At 43.0% G+C, this 21,138-nt stretch overlaps 1 protein-coding gene across 6 annotated transcripts in view; it reads right to left on the reverse strand.

The window, feature by feature from the left end:
* casz1 (castor zinc finger 1) overlaps positions 1–21,138 on the reverse strand; it is a 75,159-nt gene that overhangs the window by 8,766 nt on the left and 45,255 nt on the right. For 3 of the 6 annotated variants that reach the window (XM_056384157.1, XM_056384160.1, XM_056384155.1), the window contains exons 3-10: positions 15,823–16,720; positions 13,611–13,676; positions 10,815–10,911; positions 8,109–8,273; positions 6,389–6,561; positions 4,851–5,716; positions 1,397–1,523; positions 902–965 (exon numbers count right to left, since the gene is read on the reverse strand). In XM_056384157.1, coding sequence (XP_056240132.1) covers positions 902–965; positions 1,397–1,523; positions 4,851–5,716; positions 6,389–6,561; positions 8,109–8,273; positions 10,815–10,911; positions 13,611–13,676; positions 15,823–16,720 — 2,456 coding nt within the window. The remainder of the gene's footprint in view (positions 1–901; positions 966–1,396; positions 1,524–4,850; positions 5,717–6,388; positions 6,562–8,108; positions 8,274–10,814; positions 10,912–13,610; positions 13,677–15,822; positions 16,721–21,138) is intronic. The other 3 variants (XM_056384161.1, XM_056384156.1, XM_056384158.1) reach the window with 2 other exon arrangements.

Raw genomic sequence — 21,138 nt, forward strand, 5'->3', positions numbered from 1 at the left:
ACACACACACACACACACACACACAAATGATTTGGCAAAGCAAAAAAGCGCAGCCAGATATACAAACATCCAGGCTTTTGCTTGAGTGCAGGCCAAGCGCGTTTGCCAAGCGTCCTCTGGGAGCAACTGTTAACCCTTTTATGTGATGTGGTGGCTGGAATCAAACCCCTAAAAGCTGACATGACATGAGGAGCTGTTGGACAACAGATCTCCAAGCTCCTCCACTGTCTGGGCTCAATGAGTGCTGTGAGGAGAGCTGCTCTGAAGCGAACCTCTCCCACAGAGAGGCTAGAAAAGACGACATGTGTGGAGGGGAAGCCTGAGGGGGGGGGGGGGGGGGGTCCTTGACTAGTTGGCGAGAGTAAAATAATGGAGGCTGATCTGTCATTACATCATCAATGTAATGGAAACCACTTGTCACGTTCAGATAAGATATATGATGAAGACAATGTCCAATTTAATCTTCACAACAACAACAAAAAAAAAAAACACATTTAAATTTCCATACGCTAACATTTAGACTTGCTAAAAAATGAGGGCAGCGCCTACCTGCTTTTTTCTCCCATGACTTTTTAATCAAATAATTTACAAACTCTATAAATAAATGTAGAGCAAGGCGGGGGAAGAAAACAGTATAAAGGAGGAGAAAAAATGGACGGCGAGTTCAAAACAGCTCATCAAAAAACAAACATCTCTATATATCTGGCATGGCACCCAGCTACTGCTTCATTATATTAATTTGTGAGAGGTGCAGTGAAAATTACACCGTATGAAAAATGGCTGGAAAATTTAAATGATACAAACTCATCTTATTAGCGGTGAAACATTAAAAAACAAACAGGCCCCTCCGTGTCCCGCTAATTTGTCTTGGGATGAAAGGCGTTTGATGGATGGATCTTACCTTATTCATAAGCGAGGATAAAAGAGATGTATTCCCTGGTACAGGGTGTCCGTTTGATTCATTACTGGAACAAGGAAAATGAACAATGTTTAGTCAAGATTTGCATGAGAACAGTAAATATTACTATTTATCACACAAGGTGTGCCTGTATAATGAAGAAGAAAAATGCTGTCTTCTTAAGAAATAAGATCTACTGTGAGTTGGAGGGAAGATTGGAGTTGAAGGTTTATGTAAACATCCTTCTCACACAAAAATGGAGAAATATGTTGAGGATTTTATAATTGTATCTACATGTATATAAATGAGATATTTTTGATAAATAATTGTTGTGTATATAACCAGGGCTCTGGCTGCCAAGAACGTAGAACTCACCTATCAATCAGAGAAACCTTATTTCGTTGTTGATTTACTTTGTGAATATATTAGTTGAATTTACAACAAGAATTAACATTCTCCGTATAGCATTAACCCTTTCTGTGCCATGCAGCTGTGTACCTGTGGTCTTTCTTGCTCAGGTCCAGGCTGTGCTCCTGCGTGGAGTCTTGGGAGGCCCCGGAGTCCACTGGCTCCTGCTTCACTTGAACCAGATTGAACTGGCTGGCTGAAGCCGGCTGCCCGTTCCCTGAGGATCAAGCCAGAGACGCAGAGGAGAGAAGAGACAACAAAGTTATTGTTGGTCAGCATTATTACCCTATGATGAGATTCAATCTGACTTCTGTCCTGGCCCGAAAAGAATACTCCGAGTGATAATTATTGCGAAATTATGTCAGGCCGTCAAGCCTTTTAAATGGTGATTGAGAGGCGGGAGATATGAGGGAAAAAGACTCCTTTTTCTGCAGCACTTGTCACAACTCATTTGCCAGGCTGCCTCTTAACTGGTCATTAAGTGAGATGCTAATGCTGAGGGAAAGTGGCAGTCTCAGATTGGCCACCCCCCTCCCTTCCCACCTTCCCGGGCTCCTCGTTGGCCTGACAACGGACGGCAGCCAATGCCACTGAGCATACCCACAAGGAACAGGGGTGCTATGTCGGTCAGATTGGAGCTGACAGCCAATCAGATTGGTTCAAATAGCGTGACCTCTCGATCACATTCTCCTCCAAATAGGTATTCAGTGGATGCTGTGAGCGAGGACGGGAGCGCTCGAATGAAATAAATAAAGACCAGGGAACGACATTGCGTAAAAATGCTGACAGGAAGTTGACTCTGCCCCACCCCCCCGATCCCCAAGGAATTGAAATATTAATTTGTCCTGGGGCTATACAGAGAAAGCTGGGCTTTTGGTAGACAATAAGTGGTGTTTTATTAAAAAAAAAAACGTCAGCGGGAGGGGTGAGGACCCTGGTGGAGCCGCTCAGACACTGTAAGAGTGGAGAGCACCAGCGGCCGTGATTGGTTTGGTGAAGAATCTGTTGTTTAGGAACCGGGGCTGGTGCTGAGGGATTGTGACAGGCAAGGTCATGGGCAACCAAGTGTATGCCCTTGGCCCTCAGCCTGGTGAAGCCCCTCTCCTTTTTTTCTTCCTGGGGAGAAAATAAGACCAGCCTACGTAAGGGGGAAACCGACCAGAGTTCCCCCCCGATACAAGATGACCCAGAGACATATCAGGCAGAATAGGAGTGGAAAAGCCAGTCTTGGGCCTTGTCAGCTGAAAGCTAGGAGATGGGGAAGTGTCAGTGTCAGTGTCAGTTCAGTTTGACAATGGCTGAGGTTGGAGGGGCTGGGGGCGGGGCTGGGGTGGGGCTAAAGGAAAACAGCAGTCAAACAGTTTTGCATCTGGTTCGAGGTCACCGAAGACTTACCAAGTCTCCATACAGCGCTCCCTCCCTCCCCCCAACTTGATACGAGTAAACCCAAAATTAACTAGCCAGACAGATCCTACGTTGTCATTGACAATTACATCAACTCTCAGACCAAATGAGAGCGCGTTATATCAACAGCAGCCACTCACTATATGATCCACACATGATCACCAGGCAGGGAAAAGCAATCCTTCACCAGATCAGAGGAGGAGTTGACTGTTTAAGGAGGATTACAGTGCAAAAGTCTCTTTCTCTGTTTCACATCATGAAGTTATTTTTTCTATCCACTTCCCAAAGAGGGAGAACAAATGAGTTTGACTCAAAGCAGCTTCTTTCTGGAAATTATCCAGGAATAATGTACCACCATGTAATTACTCCGGATAAGATACAGAGCTTGTGAAAGATCATTTGTACTGTGTGTCTAATTAGTAAACCCTTCAGATGCTTGAATCTCTGGGAAAAACACTTAGGGGTAAATTAGAGTGGAACATTAATAAAAAAAAAAAATTAAAAAAAAATACTGAGAAAATACTGAAAGCAGAAACGGGAAAAATGCACGATTCACATTCGAAGCAAAGTTTCACAACCGCATAAAAAAAAATAAACACTGTGAAAAATAGCCACAAACACTGTGACTTTTCTCACACCTTTTTGACAGAGAAGCACAAACCACTTCCTCCTCATTTTAGCCCCAAATGTCCTGTTCACACATTTTATGAAGCAAATATGAGAAACAAAACCACAGTTACCCCTCCATCCTGCTTCTGCACTGAGCTTTTACGATAAAATTTGTGATGAGGTAGGGCATTTTATTTTAAACCTAGCTCTGCTATCCAGCAGCTAGATCTGAGTTGCAGCCGCTCAGTGAGCCAGCGAGAGGGGTGGTGAATGCACCATCTGTGGACGCCCCTCCCTCAGTTGGGGGCCTTCCCAGTGTTCAGACTACCTGCTGGAAGCCCAGAGGTGGAGCTCATGCTGACAGCCTGGGCTCAGCTCGGCTCCCCGGAGCAGCTGCCCCAGCTCTCTCCTAGGGCCTGTCCTGCAACAGGAACACCACCAGGAATTGTAATCCTTCCCAGTCCCAACATCCGGAGATGCTCCCCCTTGCAGCCCCATTTCCAATCCGCACCCCACCTGCTCGGGCTCAACTCAGGAGGCCCCACTGCTACTTGAATGCAAGACAGTGCTCTGCAGCGCATTATCAATTTAATACTTTAAACTTCATTTTCAGAAGCTTTGTTTAGAGCAATATGATAAACAGAGACAAGGCAATTACCTCCAAAAATTATGTGAATTGTGTTTATGCTAAATAGATATTGACATGTTTTCTGGGAACAGAAGGTTTCTAGAAATTCAAAAAGTGTGTCTTTGCTGATGCATGCAAGTGTGTCTGAGTTCTTGTATCAATGGAAAAAAAAAGCTTCCTTCTCAGCTCTGGTGCATTGAGTCATTTCTGCCTGAGTGATTTCAGTTTTTTTTTTTTTTATCAGTTTGCATAGAGGATACGGAAAAAAAAAAAAAAAAACATTTTTTTTTGTTCTCGCAATTTCTGAACTTAATTTCATTCCACCTCCATTTGCTTGGAACAGGCGCAGACATAGATAAGAGACCAATGATGAGGAAACATGTTCGACACAAGCCCCGGGAGCCCCCACTCTGAACATCATAAGAGACTTTTACAGGCTCTACTCTCCCCTGTCAGCGCATTTATCTCCAAATGGATTGTGGGTATCTAACAAACGATCAACACAATAACAAGCCCAGAGCAGAGGACCATGCCTCCGGTATGTCCCTTTAAGCCTGAAAGAGGAGGTTTTTCTGCCTTTCTCTCCAATGTGGGATAGTGATAGAAATGACCTCTGAGTGCACTCTCCTGCTCTGGCTGTAGTGAAGTGAGGTCTGCACACAGAAAAAAGGATGTGGCTTTTATTATACATGCAGTATACTCTCTTGAGTATATACTGACCGACTGAGGCCAGTTTTTTGTGTGTTTAGAATTTGTAAGTGTGTTAAACTGGTTGTGTTACAGCATTAATCAAGGGGGGAAGGAATTATTAACAGGGCTCTTTTATTAATCTGTCTGATACTTTTGGATAATCAATCAGAAGTTGTGTAATTGGTCAAATATCCACACTGGGAAGTGACTGACCTGCGTCTGGGTTGTTGGAGGGCTTCAGGGCAGCAGCCGCCAGTCTGGCCATCATGGGTGATATCAGGCCTTTGCTTGCCGAGATCTTCTCCATGATGGAGGAGGTGGCAAAGGAGGTCGGGGTAGACGCCATGGCTCCGTCTGCCCCTGCTGTGGAGCAGCCCTGGGTCAGTGAGTCAGTGGGCATGGAGTGGGCCCCAGAGGATGCAGCTGATATCAGGCTAGCAGCTGGCGGAGGTGGTTGCAGAGGCAGCCTGGGTATGAGGGGGAAGAACGGGTTGGCGGCCAGGGCGCTGTTGGAAAGAGCGAGGGCCACCGGCATGTTGCTGGGCAGGGCCTGGGACAGCAGGCTGGACATACGCTGCCCTGCACTGGACAGTGAGGGTGTGGGCTTGAGGGTGTGGCCTGTTGTAGAGGAGGAGGAGATGGCAGTTGTGGGCGTGGCCAACAGGTGCGATACAGTGGTGGACTGCTGGGTCGTAGGCGAGGCACTCAGGCTTGAGTTCTTGCTGCTGATGGCCGAGAAATCCATCAGGTCGTCGTTGCTCGATTCTTCTGGCTCGTCCTTTGGCGGCAGGAAGGTGGAAGAGAGGCCCATGACGCCCGAGGAACGGATGTGCCGGCGCTCGTGTTTGCGCTTGTGGGAGGTCATCTGGCTAGTGGAGGTAAAGGTGAAGCCGCAGCCTGAACGGATGCAGTGGAAGTGGTTGGTTGCTTTGCTGTACACGCAGCCTTCGTACTTGCACTCCTCATACTTGTAGAACTTCTTGAAGCCATCTTTGGCATAAGCATCATCCTTGATGTGGTAGCTCTTGTGCTTCTCAATGTCACACTTGTTCTTAAAAGTGAATGTGCAGCCTGGGCGCCTGGGAAAAGAATTGAAAATACAGGGAAAACATGATTCGACACGATGCTACAGCTGGGAGTCATGGAGAGGGTCCACATGGTTCAAATACTTCACAATAGAGGAATGATAACTGAGGCGGTTCAGTGACACAGCAGCAGCTCATTGACACGTCGCCACCTGCAACCTTTGCCAGAGGGATTACATGAGAAGGAGTGGGGTTGATAAATCAACCAAGCGATCATCTATATCTATCAATAACAGTTCTCTGGTGCATGCTCTTCAAAATAAGAGCTTGATGCAAACTTGTGAAACCATGCACTTTTTATTTTACAGAGAGACCTCTCACCGTGATCCTGTGATGTTCAGAAACAGTAACTGGAAGCTGTTAGTTGTGATTTCACTTGTGATGTGACTGTGTGCTGATCATTTGTTTTCTTCTAAATACTAAATACACTCTTTATCTGCTGCGATCTGTTGGCTTTTGTTTTTATGTAAATCGCTGTAACGGCCTCTACCGCTGTTTGTTCACATGTTAAGACACTACACATTATGATAATAATAATTAATATAATTTGCAAGTTATCAAAAAAGTAAACAAAAGAAATTGTGAAAAAATGTGTTTTTGTGCGTCTAGACTCAGTGTTGGTTTTATAAATGTATAAAAAGCATCCACCACATCCGGCCTGTTCACCTGCAGTGGAAGTGTGTTGTCTTCTGCCCGTAGAACTGACAGCCGACTGTGCCACAGTCCTCAGTGGCACGAAATCTCTGGAAGCCATCGTTGATCAGCTGGGCGTTCTTTTTATGGAAGTTTTCATGGGTCATGACATCTGAGGTGCTGGTGTACACCTTGCTGCAGCCCACCTACAAGCGGAGACAAAGCGTGGTAATTGAAAACAAGATGCGGGCCCACAGCAGACTGAGAGTTTCAGTTTGCAAGAATGGTTTGAAAAAAGCCAACTTCTAAAAACACAGGGCTTTAAAGAGATCTGATCTACTGTACAAGTCATAGAGAAAGGAGCTCGGTGTGGTTAAGAAAATGCTAGTGGCCTAGAAATGGGTGGAAGAAGGTTTTCTCACGTTCACCATTTAATGTGTTGTAATGCACATCAGAGCAGTGCAAGTTTCAACTGAAACCCCTGCGAATTGGAAACAATCTTTTCATTGTGACAATTGGAAAAAAGAAAAAAGTGACTGAAAGAGGCAGTGGTCACAGCAGGCAGCTGAAACTACAGTACCTTCCTGGCAAAGCTGCCTTTTAGAAAATGAAATTCATATTTGGAGTGTGACGGCGCAGTCATCACACACTTTCTGTAACTCAGAGAACAAATTTCAGAGGTGGAGGGGGCAGAGGAAAGCAGACACGAGGAAGATGACTGTCTTGGTCTTTAGTTTAAAATGCTCTGGTACTTGGGAGCCCTCAGAGCCAACAGAGGGGGGAAAAAACAGGTAATGTTTGAATTAAAAGCAGCAATTGTATATCATCCCTGGCACTTTTCATCCGCACAAAGCGGGCAACTTCTCCATATTGAGTCAAACAATGAAAAAAATGCCTCTCTGTTTTTTTCCCCCCTAAATCAAGAGAGCCGATGCCAACATCTGCAGGTTCTCAGGGACTGTTAAAACAAGGGCTGAAACGTCCTAATAACAATTACGCCGTTAGAGGGGTTTAAAAAAGAATATATCTCAAGCCATCCTCCGCTGCACTGCTGCCCTGCCGGTGAGAAAGCTCTCTGCACAATGACACTTTGAAAATAAGCAGATGTAAAAAATTAAACAAATCCAGAGGGGGGAACAATCTTCAACTGGCTGCTTGGTACTAAAAGATGAAAAATGTGTAGTTTATATAAACACCTAACTGAATTTTTATCCATGCCAATTAAGGAGCGAGAGAGTGGAGAGGTGGGGAAAGCACAAGCAGCCTCACGTGTGTTCGCTCTTTTTCAATTTTCTTTTATTTACTTTAGGACACGTTTGGCCAAACTGCTCTTTAAAGACACTTTGGTGTAAATGGAAAAAGTGTGGAACCGTGATTCCATTTCACAGATGCACTTAAACTGTGTGACTCTCAAACATCCTGAAGTTGTGTGTGTGTCTCCCGAGTGGCCTCATTTCCCAGATCCTGGCATCAGTTTTATACTGTCCCTAAATATTGTAAATATTGTATAATGTAAATTGAATGATGAATTATCCATCAATTATCTTTAACATTTTTAATCAGCATATGTGAGTTGTGGGTTATTTGTTCTGTATGGAATGCTTAAGCATATGTGGCCATATTTGCAGACACGTATTCGTCTGTTTCCGTGCGTTTATACATGCGCCTGCATGCATACCTACTGTACGTGTTTGTGGGTTTTTTGTGGGTATGTGTGTGGGTGGAAGAGGAGGTGTGAGTCTGTGTAGTGTACCTGCATGCAATGGTAATGGGTGCTTTTTCCATTGAGGTGGCAGCCATGGTAGTAGACACTGCAGTCGTCCAGAGGGCTGAAGCGCATGAATCCATGCTGCAGGGAGTTGTCCCTCTTCTTGTGCATGTTGTAGTGCCTGATTACATCCTGCTTACTGGTAAACCTCTGCAAAAGGGGAGGGGGAAAAATGTACAGCAACAGGTTGCTGTTTATTTAAACCAGTCACAGATTCAGCAACAAGTCACTTTATCTCTGTGGAAGCAGCAGCTGCAACATTTAGGAGCCAATTGGCGGTTGGGGAGGGCTGTACATGCTGCAATGGAGAGGGCCAGGACGTCTTTAAATATGACGCGTTCTGTGGTTATTGATTTACTTTGCATATCTCCAAGTTGTGTCCTATCCAAATGCTGCACCAAAGGCTCTGGGACTTTCTCAGTACAAGAGATGCTTGAAATGAAACATGAAACATGAAGTATGCTCCCCATACACCCCCTGTCTTTACATTATTTTTTTCCCTTCCACCAAAATCAATTTTTTTTAATTAAGATGAATCAATTGGCATGCAAGATCACAGTTCTGATGTTTCTGACTCTGGAAAAATTATGTTCCATGCAGATGGTTTCTCAGACGTGCACAGGGGAAAACAGAAGACAACAGGAACAAACAAACAAACAAGCCAACCAAAAAACATTTTCCCTTTCAATTCGCTGAGATATGATTCCATTTTTAATTAAAGCATTAACACTCGCTTTTGGTGCAGGCTTCGCCTGTAATGATGAGTGAATATGCTAAGAGGCCCGCCTTCGAAAATTACAACATAAATAAATAAATAAATAAAAAATCCCTCCCACACCCATGATTCAAGAAGGGAAAACAGAAAAGTCACTCCACAGAGACCTGCAGCAACCAAATCTGCTGTAATTGGACTTAAGCTGATGTTACAGAAACTGTAACGGGAGAAGAGCAAATCAATGAGACAGTTCTTCAATCCATATTTATCTCCAGTTGAGAGAAAAACATCAGAAAGAACTATTCTAAAAAGCAACTAATTGCTGTACAAAGTAGGGTAATTGCTTTGTGTCATGTGTTCCACTCGCGCACAAGTAAAAAGCTAAGATCTCACACAGCTGTTCCCATGCTCTTGGCCCGTTTCCCACTGCATATTTCTGAGATGTGTGACTCCTGTAGGAGTAAACACTTCATTAGGGTTTTTAATCTAATTGATGATTGCTTTAGATTCCTCACTTTTCTTAGAAAATCCCAATCTCGGTTCTGGGCTTTGGGCTTTCCGATACCTAATAGTTGATGATGACGAAAGATAAGTTGGACTGTGGTCAGGGTACATTCGATCCATCAAGCTGTCCAAAATAGGCCATGGAGAGAGCTGACTGGGAAAAAGATCTCATTTTCAGTTGAGTGGTGATGAAGGTTGGGAGCCACTTGCTAAATTTATTTTAGGATTCCCACTAGCGTGGCAAGATGCACACTCTCGCTCATGTACAAGCCCATGAAAGGAGAATGTTAAGACTCAGCCAATCGCCCGCAGGCTGGCAGTGGGATAATATTCCAGGAGTGTGTGTCATGTAACATTTCATGAGTTATCGCTTCGAAAGGGACTGCTCATCACTGCCTGCCTGTTTTTTTCAGGGTATTGACATCCCGAGAACTGGCTTCCAAAGCATATCTGTGTTTCCACCCAACGCAAAAGCAACAGAGAAATGTGGACCTGACCGTGGAAATTGCCATGATAACCTGAACTAACACTCTAAATAATGACATGAAATGATTTTCCTTTGTATTCCTCCAAGAATGTGTCTCATCAGACTGTGAAGTGGGATTCATGCAGAAAATGAAAGCTTAGATACGTAATGCTTTTCATCACATAAACAATATTTATCGAGCGGTAATCTCTCTTGATCAGGAGCAGACAAAGGAGATTACAGATGACGATGGCTTAATTCAGAAAACTGTAAAGAAAGGAAGGAAAACACACAGCGCTAGCCGTGCATGGATTTTTTTTTACATCTTTGACAAATCTACCCGTGTTTGTCTAACTCTCTCAGGCCATATGCTGCAACAAACACGGGGTCTGCAATATGATCTGCTTTGTGTTTTTTCTCCTTCCTGTGCCTTATATGACAACTCCTGGGACCAGGACAAGATTAATAACGTGAAAGGGGATTAAAGGCAGGCCCCCGGTCATTGGCAGATGTCTTCACAAAAAAAAAAAAAAAACACATAGATAAAAAAAGAGAGCCATACTTCAAGCATATTTACAATTAACCCTTGTGATGAAAGGGCAACTGTCAAAGACCAACTGTGCTTGGAGGACGCCTGCAAACTGAATGAGTGTAAACACCTATTGCCTGTTCAGCAGACCAAAGGCCAACACACTTTTCATCTTTATAAACTTTGACTGGGTGTGACCACTAATGGAAAGATGACACGTAATCCTATTTGTTTATTCTAAAGAGCACCATGTCCTGAAAAAGAGAGATTGCTTCAAGTCACCTAACCTAACCTTGTTATGAATAAATAAAGCAACTAACTAGCTGGTTTTAACCACGGAGGGAGGCACTTCACACATTTTGGCACATTTTTCTCACTGTGTGAGAATCTGAACTGTGAGGCACAGTTCTGCATCATACAGGAAGAAATGCTAAATGTGTATTTGGATGATGCTCAAAAAAGTGATAAAGTACTCACGCTCACCTGGTAGTTACACTCAGGGTCCATGCAGTGGTAATGCTCTCTGTACTGGTAGGCACAGTGCACATGCCCACAGTGTTGACTTCCAGAGAACCTGAAAACCAAGTTACAGGACACATTTCAACAGTTACACATTTCAACGGACACACAGAGCAGCGGAGTGAGGGACGTCAAGACTGGTTCAAAACCTGGGAACACATGAAGAGCTTATCACACAGAGAACAGTCACAGGGATGAAAAACGCTGCGATGATAAAGCAGCTCAGAAAGATGTCGGTGTGATTCAAGAATAATTAACAGCAAATAAAGAATGATTAGGGAAGAAATTATTTGAAATTCCAGGAACAACAAAAATAAAACAGGTGAAGGAGTTTTCAAAGGCAATATGCGTCTCACCTTCAAAGTAACACAGCTTACACCTTCAAACTGGCTTCTGCTTTCCACACTGCTGCAACAATTTACCCGTCTGTCACACCAATTTCAGCCAAATTAGCTCCATTTATTTCCAAAGCAGCCGTAAGAGAGACTTATTACACTGAAACCCTTTCCCTTGACACACATTCACACGCCCCATAACTACTTTATTTCTCAACGCTGTGAAAACCCTTGTCAAATCAATGCACTGTTCTTTCGGGTTAACCACAGTTTTACGCTCTGAGGAAAAGGGTCAGGTATCCTGAGATGTGGGAACATCTCTGTCTACTTTTCATCCCAAACCCTTTCTCTCTCTTTCATCTGGAGTCCAAAAACCAGATTTTAGTCTGGCACTAGATAAAAAAAAGAAAAAAAAAGGCCTCTGCTTGCTACAGTACAACCACTTTTACGGTGGTGATTATAAGCCTGACGATGATGACTGTTAAAATCCTCCAATTACCAGTGAAAACACACAAATAAACATTTGCACTGCTGCTGCCAAGAGCTCCATCTGCAAGTGCAGAGGAGAGGGGGAAAAGGGGGCTAAGTAATATTTTTTCCATCTCTCTTTCTGTTTTTCCTTGTTAGGATTATCCCAGAGCTGCATTTACAGATCACTTTGCTGAGTTCATTAAGCTAATTGAACGGTATATCCACTACACTTTTTAAGTTGGCTGTGTGAGTGTATGTGCGAGTCTGTAAATGGTGATGGGAGTGGGGGGGGGGGGGGGGGGGGGGCTGTGCAAAGGTTTGATGGATCTTTTAGAAAAGACCAAACCAGTCAAAACAAGTCGAACAACCTGTATGCAATAAAGCCAACACATTAGTGTTTTCTATACTCTTCTCTCATATACATATACATATACATATGCATGCACACACACACACGCACACACACACACACAACACACACACACACACACACACACACACACACACATTTACACTTATGAACACACAAAGCCCCCCCATCCTCCTGAGGCCATGGCCCACCCCTCTGCTCATTGCCCAGCTGTATCACTTTGCCTCTGGACAATTCCCACTTGCCGCGTCAGGGGGCCTAATGGGCCGCTGCTATTCAGCAGCAGATTAAATATTAATATCGCCACGATACAGAGATTGCAGCGCATCTCCAGTTACAATAGAGATACACAGATCAAAGTGCCGAGGCAATAGTGGGTGCATGAAAGCATTTAAAGAGTGAAAACTGCAACTAAACACTACCAGGGAAGCTCTTTAAAACATCAAACTGTAGTGTGGTGAGGAGATGAAGAACTTTTTTTCTCTTTTCACGAGGATTGGGTGCAAACACGTTTACAAAGCTGGTTTTTAGTATTAGCGTGCACTCATTAGCCCCTAGCTCCGAGGAGGACCATCCCCCACCTCCACCTCCCCTCTCTGCGCTACATTTGCCCTTTTTATGAGCCCTCCTTTTCCATTTTTTTCCTCCCTCCTCTTCTTTCCTTTCTCTTTTTTTCCTAACCTCAACACGGAAATTGAAACTGTATCTGGGCTTATCTGCAGCCTCCCCGTGCATCAACTGCCGAGATGTTTAGACAAATTTTATGCATTATGCAGCGCAAATATCAAAACAGTTCTTGGCAGTGCCAGCAGAAGCCTCATTAAAAATTCCTTAATTAAATCTTCTTGCAAAATGTAATCAGTCCAAGGAAGGGGTTTTGTGTGTGTGTATGTGTGTGGAGAAGAGGATGTGTGTCTGTCAGTGCCAAGGCTTTGATTTGTGCCCTTCATGTTATGGCTTGGAGAAGTAATCATTAATGCCAAAGCCACTTTGGCTTTTCAAATGCTGTTTTTCTTTCTTTTTAAACGGAATAAACAAACAAGTGATAATCACCTTTCTAGTGTCGGCTCAAAATTAATCCAGAATGGGGGACATTGTTCTGTGTCCATTGAAACGAAAGATACCTCCCCTCCCCTGATGTTTTTGTCTGCGTTGGTGTGAATGACTGACTTTTTAGATCAGTCACTTCCTCGTGTGTTCAACAATAAACGGCAGAACTAAAGAAGAACCCGGCCTGAGCTCATATCCTCTCTGTGTCACTCACAGCAAACAGTACAGAGTTGCACAGCATTATGTTCTCCTCAGTGTTTTAGTGCTACACACACTGTGAGCATTTATTCAACCAGTTACAGTAAGCTACCATCAAACCATTTCTCTTTCATTAAACCCCCATCCTTCTACTTCCTCTCAGCACGTAAATTCTTTTCTTAATTAATTTACTGCGCACAGAACATTTTCATACCAGTCTACCATCTAGTTACATCACTGAATAAAACACACCATCAGTACATAAAGAAAGCCCACCTCTGTTTTGGGTGTATTTTTTCATCGGTGTAGCACATTGAGGGATTTGCATACCTGGCAATATATTTCTGGTAGAGGTTGATGTCGTCACCGGCGGGTTTATCTGGTGGCAGGCCATTTCTAATGCGACAGCAAACACAAAGGAGACAGGATTAATGGTGAGGTTGGGTTGCGTGTTGTTAATAAAAACAAACTGACACAATATTTACTTACAAGCCGCTCCCAAACTTTGGACTATCAATATGCATTTTCTTGTGGCATAACAGCGTTTTCACGTGGCGTATGAATCAGAGATGGAAGGTGCACACTTTGATGCATGGTCTCCCAACCAACGAGAGGCAAAATGCAGGAGCAAAGGGACATTAATCTTTTATGGAGGTATTTTGGTGAGTGCTCATATGCAAAACTGGATAATGTGGATGTGGAAAAAAGCTCCGAAAAGGTCTTTTCTGATAATCTCTGAGGGCCTTGCCTCCAATGCTGATGTCAAGTTGTCTCCATTCCGTCTGGACAGTCAGCTCAAACTAAAAATGTAAGACAACACTGATGCTTCAAATGCATATGGATCGAGCTACATGACTTAGTACCAGTTTTCAACTCAGTCAAAATCAGTTGCAAACAGGACATCGAGGGCACTTTATTGCATTACAGAGGCGTGCTGAGGAATGTTGTGTGCTCTTTGTCACCTGTGATGTGACTCCCTTCACGAAGCTGGTAGCAGTACTGTCTGTAGATGTCATAATACAGTTATTGGTTCTGCTTGCTCCCTCTCAGGAATGGCATTTAGCTCCATGTGAGCAGCTCCACACGGGGGATGACCTGAGGTTAATCTGGCCCAGAGGGGAGGATGTGCTGCCAGACATTTTCCCTAGCACCCCCTCTCCTCCCTGTATACAAGCACCAGACTGGGTCAGTTAGCCAAGCTTGCAGCTCCACTGAGCCCTAACCTGACAAAGGCCAAAGCCTGAGGGAGAGGTGCCTGAGGGCTCTTGAACAGTGTCTTTGATAGGTCTTGACTAACTAGAGACAAGGTCAAAACCAATCAAATAGACTCTGGGAGCTGTTTCCTACTGGTAGTGCACACGACTGTAGGCTAGCTCCCCAAACCCCTCGTTTGCTTCCTTTAAAGTGCACTCGTCAGGCAGTGTTTAGTCGGCCCCTGTGACTCGCCGGGAGGTTAGTCATGGCTCCAAAGTAATTAAAGGGAGAGTTGTTACACCCTAGCCAAACGAAAGAAGTCAGTCACTTTGCGATGACTGTGCTAAATCAGTCTCCACGGAGTGCTACAGCGAGTAAACACTTCATGTGCCTTCGCAACTCATCATGTCGTGGATCTATTGGGCGCTATGCGCTATTTCACACTACATTCCTGTTGGCTGCTGTGGAGGTAGCAATTACCTTTGCATTAGGCTAACTGACTCACAGTAGCAGTTAAGTGTATGTGAGCTTCACATTAGCTCCAAGGTGTTCCACTGAGAGACTATCAGTGTGAAGAAGATAGGCCTCTGAGCTTGGAATCGTTTCAATCCACCAGTATACTTGTGGAAAGTGGAATTTCACTGACAGGTTATGTGACTTATTATCAGATTTCAGGCATGCATTGTTTTGGTGTACATAACGAATGCGTTATGTCAAATGATGTTATGGGATGCATGCCTTCAGATGATGCCATGCATCCCATGTATGTTATTCCCTCATTCTTAACTTCACCAAGGAGGTCTTGTTTGTCTGTCTACTTGTTACTTGTTAGCTGGATATCTTAAAATCTGCTCCACAGACTTCAATTACATTTAGTGTGAAGTTCAGTCGCGGACCGAGGAGCCTCTTGTCTTTGGTGCGGGTAGCGCCACCATGTTACCATGTTACTTTCACTCAATCCTGCTGAAAGTACAACATCACAAAATTTACATCCCTGATCAACACATATCTATTCATCTAGGCCACGCCCATTTCTGGCTACTGAGAATTTCCACCATTTTGAATGATTCCCTTCTTATTTGACCAGTTCATCTAAAAATTAAATGATGCACCAGATTTAACAAATTAGACACTTTGAAGTACTAAAATCTTATGGCATTTCCACTATGGGTAGCACTCCAGCCACAGGATAAATTCAGTGAAAAAAAATTGCACAATTTCTATTTTTGGACGGGATTTACATATTCCCAAATCAGCAAAAATTTGTATTTTTTATGCAGACCAAAAACAAATGAAAAGTCTTCTCTGTGCGTTCTAGTTTGATACGACAATGTTTGAGCAGACTTACTTAACGGAGGACACAGTGCCCGTGGTGATTGAGTCAGTCTTGGAAAAGCTGGACTTCAGGTAGTCGGCGGCATTGAAGCTTATGTGTCCTGTCTGGTCCATTGTGAGGCCTGGAGTGATGCTGGCCCCAGCTGCACCTACAGTCGGGACACCAGGAGCTCCTGGGTTCCCCGGTGCCGAAGCGAGGACATTGGGCATCAACGAGGCCTCGGGATTTCCTGGCATCAGTTTCTGAATTGTTCTGATGTCATACTTCGAAGGGCGGCCCACTTTGCCAGTCTTAAAGGCGATGGCACCGCCCATGTCAGGGTTGCCCTCACCAGGCTTGAAGAGGTGCAGAAACTTGACGTTCTCCAGGTCGTACTTGGAGGGTCGCTTGTAATTACCGTTCTGCTGCTGTAGGCTCTCACCCATTTTCAGCTTCTGAATAAAGAAGTCATACTTGGAGGCTCGGGATGCCATGTTCTGCATGTGAGAGGGATTGGGTGGTTGGGATGTGCCCAGCTGAGGTCCTCCTGGCTGTTTGTGGTCCAGGCTGGAGGGGTAGATCTGTGCCTCTGCCCCGGGGAGGCACCCGGAGGACTGAATGATGGTAGCACTCTTCTCTTGGGCCAGTTTTGAGTTGAGGTCATCTGGTTTGGGTGGGGAAGCATGGATGGGCCAAGGTAGGGTCTCGCCAGCTTTTAGCTTGCGAATGTACTCTTCATACTTGGAGAAGCGGGCGCGCCGTGAGGCCTCCTCACTGCTGAGGGATGAGGGGTCTGAGGTAGCGGCTTTGAGCTTCTCAAAGCTGATCTTCTTGGTCAGCTCATCCCTTACCTGCTGGTCATCATAACCGAACATTCCCAAAAACTCATTCATGGTGTTGGCTGCATAGTCTCGCAGGGCAGATGCTTCTCCTGCAGAGAAAAGCAAAAGAGGGCTCCTTTGTAAGATGTGCATTCATATTTTTCCTTTTAAGACTGCCACCAGTAAATTTGAAAACGTAATCTAGAGTGACTGTAATAACACCTTTACTTGCTAAAACAGCATCTACGAATGTGATTGTTTTTTCATTTGAGTAGTGAAACTGCACCCAACTTAACTCATTGCTCAAGACGTCAGTAGCCAAATTCAGGTCACTAAATCAGTCTATAAATGGTTTCCTCTCGCCTTGACAACTGTTCCACTGTCCATGTGCTTTGTAGTCGAAGTGGATAGTCTGCAAATAATTTTTTTATTTGACATCAAATATGTTGGTTACAAATAGATTAATCTGGTAAAGTAGCTTTGTGTTAAAAGTGTAAAATATATTTTGTTCGCCCAATTAATGAAACAATGCTATCTCACCTCACCATTTTGGCAAACACGCTGCGACATTTAGATAATGGAAAAACTATACTACTTTATAGTGTATCCATTTTTCTGAACATTGGATGTTTATGATTGATGCGATGCCATTATCCTTGTAACTTCAGAACTGTAGTGAATTTAATCACAGGAAAGTGATTCTCCACTGCAAGCTACACCAACATCTGTATATGCTGTGTATTTATGTGTCTACAAAACAAGCAGTCTGAGGCGATGCTCTTCCTGTTTTGGTTGCACTATAAGTCAGTTCTGCAGAATTTGCAGGTGACTGTACCAAAGGACACATTGAAAAACTTTTTTTTCTGATTGTCTAGGCTCATCGTGCTCTGCTATTATCACATTTAATGAGAGAGTTACTTTTGAAAATAATATTTTCAGCAAATTTTCGACATGTAAGAGCATGACAGTAAAGACATTAAGGGACCATATTTGAAAAATAAATATATAAAAGAAACCCTATCAGCACAAGTAACACTATCAGCACATTTAACTGTAAATTCTTACATGAGGACTGATGCTGAACATTATTAAAATGACAGATCACTACTATCTGCAGAGAAATTATGGCATGTTAAGTGCATTTCATAAAATCCCCTATGAAGCTTGGTGTGAGGTATTTTAAAAATAACATGATTACGGTGTCACCTTCAAAAGTGAACAGAATGAATCCTTTCCTCTTTTTACACATTTGTGAACTGAAACACCACTTTCATTTTAAGAGTCCATTAAATTGGACAACTTCCCCAAGGACATAGCAAAATATAGTCAATGTATAGCTTAATTGCATTATGTGGAGATTAATTCTGGCCCATTAACTTTCATCCAGGTTAGTGCACGGGGTCAGAGAGTGGGGAAAAGGAAAAAATGATGTGGCCTGAAAGCAGTGGAGGGACAAAGCTCTGCATAAAGAGGAAGAGCATGGGGTAAAAGGCAGAGAGAGAGAGCATGTGAGAGAGAGAAACTAAGAAAAAAAAAAGAGACAGGGAGGATTCGTGAGGCAGCTTTTCCTCAAACTGTTATGTTTGCCTATCCAACTCAATGCCAAATATCTTTTATTGTGTCAGTTTGCATGTTGCAGGCAGCATACCAGAATATAGACATGCTAGTAATGCAGCTGATGATAATTTAACACGGGTCATTTGAAACCTTTGGCAATCTTAACTAATCATTGGCACAGTCACAGGACCAGAGTCCACATTCTTTTTTTAAAAAATGTTTTATTGCTTTTTTCATGACCAAAGCACACATGAGCTGGTGTGAGGTAATATCAGCTACCACCCGGGTAATTAATACACAAATATTTCTGCTCTTGTCTCAGATTTCTCAGTTATTGCTAAATCAGTCGCTGTGCCCTGCTTTTCACATCTCCTGCGCAGCATGTAAAATAATCCCCAAATTTCCATTCACTGCAATGGGGTTGCTCCTCTGCGTGGTGGATCAGTATGAAAGAGTATCTGGTGGATCGAAAGGGCATGAAAAATTTAAGAGAAATGGATCAGGTATTTGAGAGGAAATACCTTCATGTTTGCCACAGATCATTTTTTATCAGATCTACCATGTTTTCACATGTACTGAAACCACAGAGGGAAATATTGTATATGCAAGTGTATGAGTATTTACTGTCTGGTCTAATTCAATTTACCTTATTCTATAGTTAACTTTTTGGTTTTTCTTAGGCTAGTGAACTGATAAAACATGAAATGATGTTTTAAAATATTAGAACATGGAAATGTTTGGTTAAACATTCTTCTTTTACGATTTAGGTGTTTGATAACCTCAGTGCTGAGTTGGCTTTAACTGCTACTGTAATTGTAAGGGCATCTCAGGACACAGTATATCATATAGCTCTAAAGTTAGGGCCAACCCACCGACCCCAGTGCGAGACAGAAAGTGGAACTGCACTTTACTGAGTGAGGAGTGATATTTAAAAAGAGCAAGGCAGAGTAAATATCATTGGATGGGAATCATATTTCAAAATTTCTAAATTAAAAAAAAAAAATTAAAAATCACTCTCATCACTAATATAAAAAATGTCACAGTTGATTCTGTATTGACTGTGAATAGTTTCAGGCTTGTTGACTATTGCTTTGGAGTAGCTACCAAATTAAAGAAAACATGTATAATTTTAGCTGCAGAGTCAATTGATAATTATTGCAGAGAGACTCGTGGGTTCTGTCATGGGAACACAGACATCCGCTTTTTCATATTCTATTTGCTTAGGGTATTATCATCACCTTCTCCAAAAAATCAGCCGAGTCTCTTTATTCCTTCATGTGGCGTGAAATCAACGAAAGGCAAATGATTGGACTTGAAGGGATTATGACTGGGACCGACAGGAGATAACCTTTCTAAAACACCATGTAAATGAGTTTTCTACTCAAGCCCTATCTGGCTGCCTCTTAATGATGATGTGACACCAAGTGGGAGACTATGTGTGGCGTATGGGTTCAGGTGAGATCGTCCCCACCCCAATCGCTACCAACCATCCCCAAAAATAAATAAATAAGTGAATAATTCTCTCTTTTTCTTTCACTCTCATCATTTTCCCTCCCTGTTTGCTAACACATCTGACATTTCCCTCTGCAGTCTCTCTCTCTGGTGCCACCGGAAAATCTACAAAGAAGTGGTTCCTAATCTTGACACTTCAGGCAAGCAAAATCCAACACACGACACAGACCTGCCTTGTCTATATTTGTTGCAATTAGGCCACATTTTCCCTCCCTGATATGATAACAGATGGGCATTATATCTCCTTTTGGCAACCAAACATGGACATCGGTGTGGCATAGCTTCTCTACTCACAGGACTGAGAGGCAGAGGTGTTGCTGCTGATAAACGTGCATGCTAGTGGCTATATATGGACTAATCTTAAGTTTGAATACCCTTCTAATGGGTGTCCCTTTCCAGCCACACATGCACAATGTAAACCATTTGCTTAAGAAATAATAATGTGTCCGCGTTTTCAGTGGAGTTCAGTCTGGGAAAGTTTTGAATAGCGAGATTCTTTTATATGGTACAATAATTTAAATAGAGTTTTAAAAAGCAATTTGTCTTCATGTTGGTGAATTAGTTTAAGTGTGTTTTGTTTAAATGGACAGTGGTATCCTAATAAAGAGTTGGTCTGAATAAATGACATTATGTGCATTTGTTTGGACTAATTTGACACACACAAAACTGTACAGAGCTTCAAACTTCCTCGCTGTTTGCTTAGTTAATTAACAGGCAGTAAATAGAGAGGGCTTTGAAATAGCTTGAAATGAACAATAACCTTTTACAGTGAACCCAGAATTGCAAATGGAAGTCATGGTCAAGCCTGTTTGATCCATCGCTATGAGCATCTCTGTCATTGCTTTCATAGTTTTTATTCATTGGTTTTTCCATTGACTGGCTTATGAGGGCTCTAATGCGACATCTAAATTATCTAGGAAAAGTATTCTGGGGTTTTGCACTGATAGGAAATCCGCACGATGCCTCAATGTGAGGAGTTAAATGTTTTGAAGGTCGCAGTTTCTCTCATTGATCTTGCAATGTTTGTTAATTACATTGTCACTGATGTTGTGAGAGATAATTAAGCCACTATGTTTATATGCATAATTATGTGCACTCCGCATCAGCCTTTGAAAGACAGCGGCGAGAGAGAGAGAGAGAGAGAGGCGAAAAAAAATGTTTTAATTGTGAGCTGAGCAGAAACATGGCAATATAGATGCCCTAGTTACAATCAACAAAGAGCAACTCTGAAAAAAAAACACACACTAAAGACAAGATTTGCAACTGATGCAGTATGCTCTCCCTGCAGTCTTCAAACACTCTGGCTTTGTTGTGAGATGTAAAGTTGTAAAGGAGCCAGTGGAGGGAAAGGTGTAGACCTGCTACACAACAGTAATACATATTTACAGACAGGCTTTTTTATGGCATGAAATACACACAAAATGACTAATTAAAACCACAAAGCCTTTTTCATTTGCCT

The sequence above is a fragment of the Seriola aureovittata genome, chromosome 9 (assembly GCF_021018895.1).
Source record: "Seriola aureovittata isolate HTS-2021-v1 ecotype China chromosome 9, ASM2101889v1, whole genome shotgun sequence".
In the NCBI taxonomy this organism is placed as follows: Eukaryota; Metazoa; Chordata; class Actinopteri; order Carangiformes; family Carangidae; genus Seriola; species Seriola aureovittata.